Source organism: Mizuhopecten yessoensis, unplaced genomic scaffold, assembly GCF_002113885.1.
Source record: "Mizuhopecten yessoensis strain PY_sf001 unplaced genomic scaffold, ASM211388v2 scaffold10849, whole genome shotgun sequence".
Classification (NCBI taxonomy): Eukaryota; Metazoa; Mollusca; class Bivalvia; order Pectinida; family Pectinidae; genus Mizuhopecten; species Mizuhopecten yessoensis.
The window spans coordinates 437,236-452,553 of NW_018408752.1; the positions used below are offsets into that span (position 1 = coordinate 437,236).

Here is a 15,318-nt window from a genome sequence, read left to right on the forward strand (position 1 = left end):
ACACGAGATCTTCAGTTATCCATGGATGGAATCGGCATTTCATGGTTTGTAAGTTCCAAATAAGTAAATATTGAATTATACAGGTCAGAAGATTCGCTCACATTGACATCTAATGAGATCAAATTAAGATTTGAAAGTAGGCTGTATTTGTAGTAATTGCTGTTCCAAGGCATCCTCTGGGAACCAGGTTTACTAAGCAGAACATGTGTGTTATTTAAAATGTGAGAAGTGGATTTTCTGTAACAAGTCATTTTACCCTGCCACCTAACATAGCTATACAATATATTTACCGTGCCACTTAACATATCTATACAATATATTTGCAAATGGGTGTCATTATTTATACATACAGTATGCAAATGGTAATGAAACGGAAATTAGTTCTTTGTTATTACAACTATTTAACTCTCTTTTAAAACTAAGAAGAAACAACATACAAATAAAAGGTTTGAATTATAACGGCGGACATTACAGAAGTCCCCAGCACGACCCCTGCAGAAGAATTTGATGTCCATTCATTTGGTGTTGTAATTGTCCTTCTTATTTCACTAACATATAATATATATCAAACTACAGAGTGCACAACCAATGCCATATAAAACATTGGAGGTTTTGCAATTAAAGCTTTTGATACAGTATCACTGTTATAATTAGTGAGTGAGCTAATGTAACTTCTTTCGTTAATACATGTAGTTTTACTTTTCAAATTTACAATTCTACACATTTGAACTGATGTGTCTTGATACAAACGAGTTGAGAGTATTTATGATAAATATGAACTAGCTGGGCTTTGGACAATGTCCTTGATGACATCCAAATAACATCCACGTATGGCTCAAAATTGAAACATTTAACAATTACTTTCAAAGAAGCCAGAGAAGATCAATGTGAAGGCCGAAGAACGGCCCTCACAAGAAGCCCAGAAGGCCTATATTGCTCACTTGGATATCGAAAGCAATCCTGCAAACCAACTGGGTTTTTAAAAGTAACATTATCTTTTGAGTCAAAAATCAACTAGCTAATCGAACACTATATGTGCACAATTTGACAAAAAGAAAGCTGTAGATGAAGATTTTTTTTTGTCACATGTTAACCTCTTTGGCCAAATATCTTCATACTGGGCTTCCTGGTTATTTAGAGGAATTTGTTTAAATGTATACATGAAGCAGTAATTACAGTAATTTGACCCTTATGAACTTCAAAGTGGGTCAAGGTTATTTATTTGAAGAGATTTTACAACACTCCATCCAAGTTTGCTGCTGACCAAATATCATTTTCCCAGGACTTTTGTATATTTGAACCCTGTGAACACAGGTAAATGTCATTTATTTGAGGACATTTATAGCATCCCATCCTAAAAGACCCCTGTGACCTTAAATGTCATTCAATGTCATTTAAGTGAGGACATTTTATAACACTTTTATAGCAAAATATCATTACCCTAGGCTGTTCACAGCTATTCAAAAGAAGTAGTTGGAACATGTTTGACCCCTGTGACCTTGGTCAAGGTAATTAATTTCAGGAAACTTTGAAGCACTCTAACCAAGCATGACTCGATCTACTTAAATGGCATGATCCTAGGACGTTTGATTATTAAAAAGTAGTTTAAACGTTTTTCACATATTGGACCCATGTGGCCTTAAACGTAAGTCATGGTAATTTATTTCAGGAAACTTTGTACCACTTACTCAATCAGAATACTGGCCAAATATCATCAACCTAGCTAGGCCATTTGGTTGTTCAAAAGAGTTGTTTGAAGGTTTAATATATTTGACTTATGTGACTTTGATAGACCTTATAGCCATATATTATTATTTTGGACCTCTTGGTTATTGGACAGTTGTTTAAATAATTTTACGATTCTGACCCCTGTTACTTTGAAAGTAGGTCAAGGTGACTTATTTGAGGAATATTTATAGCACTCAATCCCTATAACCTAATGGGCAAATAACATCACCTTGCTTGGGGGGTTCTTTGGTAATTCAGGTGTTTTTTAAGGGTTTTTACATATTTGAATCCTGTGACCTTGAAAGTAGGCCAATGTCATGTGATTTTACCCCTGTGACCTTGAAAATAGGTCAAGGTGATTTATTTAAAGAAAATGTATAGCACTCCATCCCTAGGCCTATTGCCTACTGAAAAAATATCTTCACCATGGGCCTTTTGGGTGTTAAGTCATTTATAGGGTTTGACATATCTGACTTCTGTGACCTTGAAGTAGGTCAGGGTCACAAGCTTTTTATATTAAAATGTGTGATCTTTGACCCTTAAGCTTTGACTGATGACAACCAAAATCTAATCAGGTGTAGAACTTGATATTGCCATACTATGGTGTATATATGAACTAAATGTATTCAGTGGTTCACGAGATACTATGTAGGCAAGCTTTTTACTATGGATGGACACATGCACCAATACATACACCGACGGACACACAGACAAGGCGGCTTCTACTGGTTAATACAATGTAGGGAAGGGTTATAACAACAAATGAAAATGTAACAATTGAATTTGTCACAAAATTACCTGAGTTTTAACATGCTCATCTCATGCCCTAATCTAGATTTTTTTATATAATACAAACTACATTTTTTTCAATTTATTGAGTTTATTGGTAATATACATTTTCTTCAGAATTACTTGCATTTTTTATCTGCCACATTCACACATTATAAAACATACAGAAAAGTAGCATTCATTTTAAACATCATCACTTTTATGTTTAATATTTGATTAACTAAAAGCCAAAATTGTGCCAGCTGAACATAATCTTTTACACTGCATTATATCCAATTTTTTTCTCATCAAACAATTAATCTGAAATAAATAGGGAATTCAAAATCAAGTTTCCTTTACAACACGGGTTTGGCTTGCTACATGTCCTATCTCGATCTGCCGTCCTTCCCAACAGTGCATGTCAAAACGTTCTTTGCTGGTCTCTCCAACATTGGCTGATCTCACCAACCTTACTTATCATGATCTTCTGTATCTCTGCTAACCTTACCAACTTCTGCTGGTTTCACCAATTTTTGCTAATCTCACCACAATGATAAGGACTCATCAATGTCTGCTTGTCTCACAAATTACTCTTGGTCTCAAACTGAAGATACACTGCCAGCACGCAACAATTACTCTTATCCTTTCTGTGGATAATTGCATTTACTAATAAAAAAAAATCATTAGCGATGAGAATGACGTAATATACAGGGTAGGTCAAGTACTTAACATGATTATCACAATTTCAATATAACTTAACTTTAATAGCTTACACACACATACATTTTCCAGTCTGGGTTGGTGTCTGGAACATTTGAAGACAGAAACTAAAAAAATGTGCTACATTTCCTAACCCCCATAGTGTTATTCTTTGCTTGCATTCTGTGCGAAGTTCACAGAATATCCACCAGTGTTCGGGTCCTGGTTGAGCTTGAAATTTTCCGTGGACAAGCCAAAGGGTTTAAGGATCATGTTTCCGAGGTCCTTTAGTTTACCTGTAAGTGAGAACACAAATTGGGTACACTGTGGTACTGTTACTGAAGTCACTGGTATACGTGCCTCCACTAGGAATCAGACTGTCAACTACAGATAACAAGTTTAGTCCGGTGCTGTAACAATAGAATGATTGTAACGAGGGAATTCAGTCATGACCGGTAACAAGAGACTAGACTGAACATTCTATCATACACAATACTGAGCTGTGTATATGGGTGTAAATATAACCAAGGTGTCAATGTATATGAGGAGTCAAACCCAAGACATCATATTACTAGTCCATAACCCTTCTGACTTTACCTTTTAGAGAGAATTTCCCCCTAGCCAATCACCGTTTTAATTAGGCAAGCATACAAATTGTGACTTTTTTATATATGATGTCATTGACCTTTATAAATATCTTTTTTACAAGAGATAATTTGCATATTTTATTTCAAACAGTTACAGACACACTGATCGAGTTACCAATTTTAGTACTTACCCAACATTTCTTCTTTCATTTTCTCATTTCTTTCCTTTATTTGATCTGGTAGCCTCTGATAAATAAAACAAAATTACAACATAATTTTCAATTTGAATATCTACTTGCATTTCTCAGACAAGGAAATAATTCAACTTGAAATAAAAACATCAAGCAAACAAAAACTGACTTTGTTGATTCCTGATTTCCAGCTAGAGAATTACATTAGTTGGGAATAAATGACAGTCATATAAAACTACTTTCAAATGTTCCATGATTTGCCAATGTTAAAATTAAATTGAAGTTTCTAATTGTTTGTGGTCTCTGAAGTATTAATATGAAAGTTGTTTTATGGAAACAAATATTTGAGTTCTGAAATTCCTGTGGGGCTACTTAAATTGAGCCCATGATATTTTTTAAAATGATGTTCATGACTTGCCTGAATGCTTATAAAATCATATACTTTCTAAGCAACTACACATTGTCCTTTAGTATGCTTTTTACAAAAGTGATAGAAAGAATGAACTCTTAATAATCAGAGATTATACTTTATTCACTAAACAGGTGGTACTAGATCTAGAGCCTTTAGTGTGGTACAGCCTATATTGTCATGACAGAAAGGGTGGTAACAGTGGTATATTACAATACAGGTTACAGTGGTATCTTATACTACAGGTTTTACTGTAATTGATAAGAGAGATGGTCTTGTAATACAAGGTATACATGTATTGACAGGAAAGGTGGTACCTGTATCTTTATACAAAGTGCATAGTGGCCAAAGGGGTTGTCTTGGTATAGAGGTTAGACTATAGCAAAAGATAGCTTGTATGGTTAGACTAGGGACATAACATATGGGTGTGGATTACATGTTATACAGTAGTGACAGTAGTCGTTGTTATTAGGTTATTCTACATGGACAACAGTTATCAACAATTACGGGGCAATATTGGGTCTTTGTTCCAAAACAGCTCAAAGAAAGTCCTGTCCCTCCACACAGCTTTTACAGCATTCACAGAACCGCAAGTAGTGGAGAAAAAAATAACTGCTTATCGTGTCTCTCTATTGATTTGGTCCACTTACCATACAGGCGGCTCTAGCGGAGTGTTGACTAGGGTCGAGTTCCAGAACTTTCTGGTAGTCAACAAGAGCCTCATCTAGTTTATCTTCACCTTCGTACAGTTCAGCCCGCCTCAACAGGGCCTTCAGGTAGTGTGGGTGGAGATTTAGGGCATGCGTGCAATCCTTTATAGCATCCTCCTTGTGGTCCTTATAATAAAAATACCCAGGGTAAATTTGCATTTTGTCACAGATATCGCTTACTAATATAGAAAACATTTTCCTGGGATCATGGTTAAAATATTAAATGCAATTTGTCAACAAATATTGAGGCAGTCATTTACCAATATATGTCTCGTTATATAATTAAGTATGGAAGGCAACAGCATAGTTATCCTACTAACATGCATGAAACAAAGTCAGAACACTTAGTTTAAACATATTTTATTGATCAAAGATACAAAGGGATTGGACGATAAGTTATTTCAAGTCTGAACACTACAATGGGTACACAAGAAGTCATGCCAAGTTTTCTGCCATGATTAATTAATTCTGATGAATAAATTTCAAGAAAGCATGTCTTACCAGTTTAAGTTTACAGACAGCTCTGTTGGAAAACATGATAGCTCTGTCTTTTGGAAAGCTTAGCGGACATATATGCAGGGCTCTGGTGTAACATCGTATTGCTTCCTTGAAACTTTGATCCTTAAACAATTTGTTTCCTTCCTCTTTACAGCAACGTGCTTCATTCCTTTTTTCCTGTTGAAATAGTGAAAATAATTTAACTTTAGATAATCTTATTAGCAGTGATGGGTTGTTATATATATATCAAACTACACAACATACAATCAGTGGATAATTTACCATGGCTGACAGTGGCTGTACATTGAAATACAGGAGTATGCACATATAAACTTAATGGCAAATTTGAATCTGTTCAAACTAGAACTGTAAGACAAAGGTTAACTAACACCCCCGCTCCTATAACTGGAAGCTAATTAAGGCTTACTAAGGCAAAGCATTGCAAAGTAATCCATATAGTCTCCCACCAGTAATGATTTCTTAATTGACGGAGCTATACACTTATTTAATCATACAGGTCACTGACATACTTCCTGTACTCCCTCCCAATGCCAAAATGTAGTAGTGTATATTGTATATTGTGAACTTCCGGTATTTTATTTTGTACTTCCGGTATTTTCTTTGTATTTCCGGTAAATATTGTGAACGTCCGGTAAACCATGGTACTTCCGGTATAACTTTAACTTCCGGTCGAATGTAACTTTCTGTATTTTCGTACTTCCGGTACGCTGTCAACTTCCGGTGACATTTTTGAAAAAAATCCAGTATTATTTAATATCTGTTATCAGCAAACATTTATATTTGTATTGAGTTATTGTAGTAGAAAGTAATTGAATTATTTAATTGTATTTTTCAGTTATTCATTTTTTTTGTTCGCTTCAATATATTTCTAGTTTGAATTGAATTTTGATTTCACTCAAGATTTATTGAAATGCTTTGATTGAATTTATTTTTTCCTCTCTTCAACTTTGATTATCTTGATTGTTTTCATATTGAGCTTTCATTTTTGATTTTGTTTAGTACAAATTGACGTTTCTTGGATTTTTCAAAATGTTTTTGTGAAAACAAATTGTGTATTTTTTTTGTTTGTTCTCGTGTCTTTAAATTAATTTATACGTGGTTGTCGGAAATATACTTTGCTTCAGAGGAGTCACTTGTTATTAATTTGACTTCGTGGTTTTATTTTGGAATTTATTTCTTTTGAAATTGGCTGGGTTTTTTTACTTAATTTTGGCTTAAGTTGTCTTATAGTGTTAAATTTCTGTTGTCATTGATAATTGATAAATTTACTTAGATTTTTGTTTTCATTTTTTCTTCTGTTTCGAAAGTTAACATGTAGGATTACTTAAGTAATTTTTTTTTCAAGTGGAATAGTTATTTTGTGGGTACATGCTTGGTCGCAGTTGATGTTGTTCTTTGTTACACGTGCTATGTGGATCTTTCTGTATTTATGTTGAATGGATGATGGTGCGTTAGATGCTATTTATCGCTAATCGGATTGATTTTTTCGTTGACTTATTCGCGTGTATTTTGGCTGAACGCGACCGAATATCATTCTTCTTAGGATTTACATAGTTCTATTTCAGGTAAGTCATTTAATTCATTGACGGTAGATGTGGCAGAGTTGGCTGGTTTTATTTGATTTATAAGTGTGTATATCTATGAGAACGAGAGTAAAATACTTGTTCTGTGTTTGGTGAGAACACATAGATGAACTTTGTTGGTTTGCTTGAATATTTTATTTGTGTTTTGTTGTGTTTATTGTGATACAGGTTTCGCGATGGCCGATTCTGAAGAAAAACTATCGCAGGCGGAAGCGATACTTCCACAAGAGGAAGCGGACTCTGTAGAGCATGTGTCTAAGTTGTTTTCTCAAATGGGTGCTAGACCTAAAGGTGATAGTTTAGTTAAGTTAAGGAGTCAGATGATGGATTTCCTTAATTCAACAGGAGGATTGGACACTGCTAATCCGTCGATGGCTGGACAAGGGGTAAGTGGAAATGTTGTTTCTCAGGGTATTGGTTCTACCACAGGCACTCTGGACACGAGATTCTACAAGTTACCGTTATTTTCTGGAGATCAAGGAAAGGGTGAGGCTACTTTCGATTTATGGAAATACGAAGTGCAATGTCTGATTGACACAGGTAAGTCACAGGATGTCATTGGGCAGTCTATCCGAAGATCTCTGAAGGGAACTGCAGCCAGAGTAGCCATGCGGTTAGGAGCTAATGCGACACCCGCACAGTTGATCGCCAAACTTAGAAGTCTGTATGGTATAGTAGATGACCAGGAGACTCTGTTGGAGAATTTCTATGCCGCACATCAGCAACCCAAGGAAAATGTGACTGAGTGGGCTTGTAGACTGGAAGACTTGTTGCTTAGAGCCGATTCTGGTATAGGACCTGCGGAACGCAATAAGCGGTTGCACAACAAGTTTTGGTCTGGTCTGAGGCAAGACTTAAGAGATGTTACTGGCCACAAGCATGACTCCATTGCTGATTATGAAGAACTATGCATAGCAGTAAGATCTATAGAAAGGACAAGAGACAACGAGAAACCATCGAAGGCGACTGTTACTGTCAACTCAGCTGTTGAAGGGGAGGAGAAGGAGGATTTGAGGTCTGTGGTCAACCAATTGTCTGCTGCTATTCAGAGGTTAGAGAAGCAGATATCCGATGGTGGGACAACCTCGTGGAAGAACAACAGAGATCACAGGAACAGGAATAGAGGAAACTCTAACAACTACGGAGGAGGGTCTGTTTACCACTCTAAGCCGTCGCAAGAGAAGACTGACCAGGATGACGCGTCTTGGGACAGGAAACCTGATATTATATGCTGGAGGTGCAGACAGCCGGGACATATCAGAGCGCGATGCAGGGTAAATATGGATCACTCGCGCAGTTCGGTAAAAGGGAAGGAGTCTATGAAGACGGACCACTCATAGATTTCCGAATTCAAGGTCCGAACAAGAGTACTAAGGCTACTAGGACAGGAACACAAATGGTTGGCAATGCTAATGAAGTTGATGTCAACGTAGAAGGTAAGGGGACCAGGGCGTTACTTGATACAGGTGCGACCGTGTCTACGGTTAGCCAACATTTTTATGAATGTCATCTGAGTCATTTGGACCTGCAGCCACTGGATGAAATTCTTTCTATAGAATGTGCTGATGGTCAACAGTTACCTTACTCCGGATTTATCGAAGCGGGAGTCAGTTTTGAAGGACTATTTGGAAGAGATGAGCAGAGGTGTCTTTTGCTGGTAGTCCCCAACAGCAACTATAACTCCAAGGTACCAGTGTTGTTTGGAACCAACGTTCTGTCGGTATTGTTGGAAGGGTGTCGAAGCAGGAATGGACCGAAGTTCTTGCAGAAGGGATTGGATACTCCATGGTTTTTAGCATTTCGCTGTATGACATTGAGGGATCGGGATTTGGTGAGAAATCGCAACAGCATTGGCCTCGTCAAGAATGCAGGAAACATGGATTGCGTCCTTAGACCGAACTCTACTATCACCCTGAAGGGATATGTAGACCAGCGGAGCGCCTATCCAACTACCTGTGCTATCATGCAGCCCACGGAACGATCCAAGCTGTCCAAAGATATTGATGTTACACCTACAGTGTTTTCATATGACTGCGACAGTACACATCCATTGGACGTTCAACTATCCAATCTGACAACACATACGTTTATCATTCCTCCCAAGGCAATTTTATGTGAGATACAGCCAGTGATTGTCCAGGAACTTCCTACTGTTGATGGAGAGGTGGGAATACCGAAGTCATTTATGGATAAGATAGACTTTACCAATTCAGCTGTTACGGAGGAGGAACTACAGCTAGGAACGAAACTCATAAAGGGATACGAGGATATATTTTCACACGGAGATACTGACCTCGGGTGTACTAATCTCGTGAAACATCGAATCGATTTGACGGATCCAGTTGCTTTTAAACAACGCCATAGGAGGATACCACCTTCTATGTATGACGAAGTGAAGACTCATCTTCAGCAACTTTTGTCTGCGGGAGTCATCAAACCATCATACAGTCCCTGGTCATCGAACATTGTTCTGGTGAGGAAGAAAGATGGATCATTGAGGATGTGTGTGGATTTCCGACAGCTAAATCAACGCACCATTCGGGATGCATACGCGTTACCACGAGTAGAGGACATCCTGGATTGTTTAGCTGGATCACACTACTTTACTGTGCTGGATTTAAAGTCGGGTTATCATCAGGTTGAGCTAGAGGAAGAACATAAGGAGCGAACTGCATTTACCGTCGGCCCACTGGGGTTTTATGAGTTCACGAGGATGCCTTTTGGACTTACGAACGCTCCTGCGACATTTCAGCGCCTGATGGAGAGATGCATGGGAGACCTACACTTAGCTATCTGCCTGATATATCTTGATGATTTAATCATCTTTTCGCGAACGTATGAGGAGCATCTGGAACGACTAGGAAAGGTTTTTCAGAGACTCAGAGACAACGGTTTGAAGCTTGCGCCTAAGAAATGCCAGTTCTTTATGAACAGAGTTGCCTATGTTGGACACATCGTCACACCGGAAGGCATTGAGGCAGATCCCAAGAAGATTGAGAAGGTACGAGACTGGCCGACACCGTCTAATCCTGAAGAACTACGTCAATTCCTAGGTTTTGCTGGTTACTACAGGAAGTTTGTAAAGGATTTTTCAAAGATTGCGAGACCTTTAACTGACCTGTTACCACCGACCAGAGTAAAGAAGAACAAAGGAAGGGCAAAGACTAAGATAAATGGCGTTAAGTGGACATGGGCATCGGAGCATGATACAGCGTTCAACGGCCTGAAGGAAGCGTTATGCAATCCTCCTGTGCTTGGATATGCTAACTACAGTCAGCCGTTTGAGCTTCACACCGATGCAAGTACCTTAGGACTAGGAGCCGTTCTATATCAAGAGCAAGATGGACAGTTACGACCTATTTGCTACGCCAGTCGAGGATTGAGCAAGTCGGAGAGGAATTACCCGGCTCATAAACTGGAATTCCTGGCGTTAAAATGGGCAGTTACCGAAAAGTTCCATGACCATCTATATGGACAGACGTTCACCGTTTTAACGGACAACAACCCGCTGACCTACGTTTTGTCGAAAGCAAAGCTTGACGCGACGGGGCATAGGTGGTTGTCCGCTCTAGCGGCATACAACTTCGATATTAAGTATCGACCAGGACGGAACAACGCGGACGCAGACGCTTTGTCACGGCTTCCGGGATGTAACATATCATCAGAATCTGTCCAAGCCGTCTGTAAAGGAGCAACGTTTTGTAAAGGTTCATTGGTGGAAAGCTTGAGCCTATCAACAGAGGTATTGGATATGCTTGACGTTGATGACGAACATGGTTTCCAAACCATGACACCCCACCAGTGGCGAACTCTTCAGACGGAGGACGATGTTATAGGGGAATGGCTACCCATCATTAGGAGGAATCTGAAGCCAACACGGAAGAGGTTTTCAGCTATACCAGAAAACGCAACCCTTAACAGATGCTGGGATAGCTGGAAACTGAAACGTGGTGTGCTATATAGACGGGTATCTGATGGTGAGACCGATGTGGACCAACTTGTACTTCCGGTTGCCATGCGAGAGAAGGTCCTGACGTCATTACACAATGACATTGGCCATCCTGGAAGGGATAGGACGTTATCTCTGCTGAGAGATAGATTCTTTTGGCCTGGTATGACCAAAGATGTGGAAACGTGGTTGAAGGAATGCCAGAGATGTCTACTCAGGAAATCGTCGACTAGCATTAGGGCTCCGTTAGTCAACATTGTTACCACCCAACCTATGGAGTTGGTATGCATGGACTTCTTGAAACTAGAGGCGTCTAAAGGGGGGTTTCAAGATGTTTTAGTAATCACCGACCATTTTACGAGGTATGCCAAAGCCATTCCAACTCGGAGTCAGTCGGCTAAAGCAACAGCGGAGGCTTTGCAGGGATTTATTGAACATTACGGAATTCCGCGGAGATTACATTCCGACCAAGGAGCTAACTTCGAGGGGAAAGTAATAGAAAGTTTGTGCGAAACATTTCATATTACTAAATCGAGAACGACACCATACCATCCTAGCGGAAATGGAATGTGCGAACGTTTCAACAGAACCCTGATCGACATGTTAGGCACATTGGAACCGCATCAAAAGAAAGACTGGAAGAGCTTTGTGGGTTCGCTCACATATGCGTACAACTGTACACGGCATAAGACAACGGGTTATTCGCCATTTCAGCTGATGTTTGGACGACAGCCACGATTGCCCGTTGATCTATTGTGTGGAGTAAACGAGGAAATTACCCCAACTAGCATGCCGGATTATGTCAAAAACATGAGGAACCGGATGTCACATTCGTTCAGCTTAGCGAGTAAGAAGGCTCGGGAATCGCAGAGTCGTCAGAAGGCAGGCTACGATCTACGTAGTAGAGAAGCCGTTTTGGAACCGGGTGACCGCGTTCTTGTTAAGGTACTTGCCTTTGAGGGACGTCACAAGCTAGCGGATCGCTGGGAGCCTGACGTATACATCGTACAGAGTCAACCCAACATTGACATTCCGGTATACACCATACTTCGAGAGAGTGGTGAAGGAAAGAGTAGAACTCTTCACAGAAACCATCTACTTCCAATTGGAACTATACCGGTGGAAGTGGATACGGTACCCATTGCACATCCACCTCGGCCGGTACCTCGTGTTAGGAGGTCGAGGATGGATAGTGGTCCGCATCATCGGAAGTCTGTGGCTGAGCCTGTTGTATCACCGCCTGTAAGTGACAGCAACGAGAGCTCGGATGAGGAATTTGTGGGTATGAACGTTCCTACTAACGTTCAACGGCCTCCCACACAGGACAAGGTGCAGCCGAGCAAGGACATGACACCCGTACCTGGACCTCAGATCGACTTCAGTGATGAGGAGACATCGGAATCGGAACCGGAGGATGAACCTGCAGCTGCAGTACAGGGGAATACTACTTCGCCTGATCCGGAGATTCCAATACCCCGACGATCGACAAGGAACAAACGACCGCCTAATTGGATGACATCAGGCGAGTTTGTTTGTTCACAACAACCTGCTGGAGCGGAATGGAAGATGAAAGCCATGTTTCTGATGGACATAACATCTACAGCATCCTTCGGAGATATGCCAGCATCAGCCCAACAGGCATTGTTAAATATTTTAACTGGTTGAGTATGTGTGCCATTTTACGTAACGTTATTTGAACGTTAATATGCATTTGTATATGTAGTATGTATGTGTAAATGGAAACCCCATGGAAGATGAGGACATCTTTCATTTAAGCGGGGGAATACCTGATGAATTGGGGAGTTAATATATATTTTTTTGTTTTTTCCTCAGTTGCAGATTTTATATTTGAATTGTGTGTAAATATTTTGCATGGACTTTTGTTATATTGTTTTATGTTTTATTTACATTATTTCCTGATCATGTAGATGAGGACATCTTCCATCTAAGGAGGGGATAATGTAGTAGTGTCATTATTTGTCATTATTACTTTTAATATATTTGTGGTATTTAGCTATACGCGTTCGTATGTAACGGAAATCAGCCTTCCGTGTAATTTTGTACGTCACGCATTGCGGCAAAACTTTTAGCGCGCGCGCGGAAATAGCACGCGTAAATGCGAGTAAGGTACTGAGCGGATGTGATGTAATGTGTTGTAAACCTGTTTGTCCAGTACGTATTGTCTATGTATAGAATACCTAGTATTGAATGTAGGGTAATTTACCTGGTGCACTGGTCACTTTGAACAGAGCGGCCAGAGCGAGCACAGCGAACATTTGTACACCTATATCTTTACCTAGCCAGCATAGGAATTAAAAGAGGTAGCGGGCACTAGAGCCAAAAGCAAATAATGTAAGTACTCGCGTATAAATATAAGTTTAATTCATTATAGTATCTATTCAATAATATATTTAATTAACGTAATATTTTTGTTAAAAGTAAAGTTAATATTTTGAAAGTCTTTGTAAATTTAGAAATCGGGCGTGGTCAATTTAGTAGACAAGTGATTTCGAAGAAGCAAGTTTTTAATATATATTGTTTCCTTTTATAGCTTACATTGAACGAGTAAGACTGAGGACTCGGCGGACTTTGTCCGAGAAAACCCTCTTCACATTGAAGAGGTGGGTATTTTAATATATTTGTAATTATGCTGTATTTCTATATAATATATAGATTGAATGTAACAGTTGTAATACGTATTCCATTATTGTAACTTATGTAACTCACTAGGCTACGGCCAGGTAGTTGTTTGACATGTCTTAGCTTATGTGATTGTATAAATGTTATATGTGTAGTAATATGATGTATTTCATGTTACAGGGTTTTTACTTACGTAATAAATTAACTGAGAAAAGAACCCAGGAGTTGTCGTATATCCACGATAAAAGACGACTATTACAAAAACATACTTACATACCAAATCTTGTTAGCCCAGATCAGGGATGTGTAGTGGACCACTACACATCCCTGCCCAGATGCATCAGTTTTGCTGAAATTGTCCGACTACTACTAGTAAAGGAAGAGATGTCAGGACAAAGATTTTTAATAAAGGGCAATAACTCCTTAAAAAGGGTAGAAATGAAAAAATACTAGCCTGATGCACGACATCAGGGGGTAATTACCATATCTGTAGTTTATGAGACAGACAAAGATTTATTCAGCGAAGGGCCATAACTCCTTTTAAAAGGGTCCGAATGAAAAAGTATTACTTGGATGCACAACGTCGGGGGATGTATGCGATTCCAAGTTCAATTACCTCCTTTTCTTCTTCCGTCATTTTTTCTTCTAATTGTTTTAATTCATCTTCATTCGCCTCGCCTTCTTCCGCTGATTCATAGTTGTCATCTTCTTCTGTTTCACTGTCAGAATCTTCATTTTCAAGAAGCTCCTCCAAGTTCACTCCTGCATTGGATTTGTTACCTTTGTCTTTAGAAAGTTCTTCGCAAAAGTCAAACTCGTTCACATCCGCACAGTTTGGTTCATCTGTTTCTTTCTTCACTTGTGAGTCTGACGTTTGACTAGTCACATCAAAAGATCCATTCGTGTTGATATCAGAGAAGTTAGCAGTTATGTCATCCATATCACTGCTATCTGTTACCTGGATTCCACGTTTTTCTATATCGTCATTGTCTTCCACCTGTACACATTTTCTATCCGTTCGGGAATGTCGCAGATCTACGTACCTTCCCTCTGTTTCCTTCTCACCTGTATTTTGCGGTGTCGCGATATTCGGCATATTATAACCATCTGTTTCTTGAATTCCAGAACACATAACCGTATCGAAAGAATCGTGAAACTGTTCCTCCGTTTTGACGCCAGAAAAAGATGATTCATCACTGACATCAGACTCCCTTTCCACTTGTCGCACCACTGTGCCGACTTCCTCGACTGGGTTCGACATTTTCACACACTGAATGTTCGTTATCAATATGTTATTTCAACAGCATGCTATGCAAACCAATTAAATTACCGTTGTATATTCATCAATCAAACAACACTGCCAATATTTCTGACGTGAATTTCATGTTTCGTTTGCGCAATCTCGGTGTCAAATCATATCTTAACTGTAAAACCATTATCCTACCTCGCTTACAAAACATTTCGCTGACTACGATCAAATATACTCAAACTAAAATTAAGTAAGCGCACGGAGACAACTTTCCGGCTTTGTTAAT

General features: G+C 39.1%; 1 protein-coding gene and 1 long non-coding RNA gene across 2 annotated transcripts; one reads left to right on the forward strand and one right to left on the reverse strand.

Annotated features, from left to right (window-relative positions):
* Positions 1-2,698: 2,698 nt before the first annotated feature.
* Positions 2,699-15,257, reverse strand: LOC110462990 (tetratricopeptide repeat protein 1-like). Its single transcript, XM_021517294.1, has 5 exons — positions 14,400-15,257; positions 5,594-5,767; positions 5,033-5,218; positions 3,974-4,028; positions 2,699-3,491 (listed from the first exon to the last, which is right to left on the reverse strand). The coding sequence occupies exons 1-5, from the start codon at positions 15,042-15,044 to the stop codon at positions 3,361-3,363; spliced, it is 1,191 nt and encodes a 396-aa protein (XP_021372969.1). The 5' UTR covers positions 15,045-15,257; the 3' UTR covers positions 2,699-3,360.
* On the forward strand, positions 13,110-14,043 carry LOC110462992. Its single transcript, XR_002464334.1, has 3 exons — positions 13,110-13,495; positions 13,695-13,764; positions 13,964-14,043. It is a non-coding gene; the product is annotated as an uncharacterized LOC110462992 (long non-coding RNA).
* Positions 15,258-15,318: the final 61 nt, after the last annotated feature.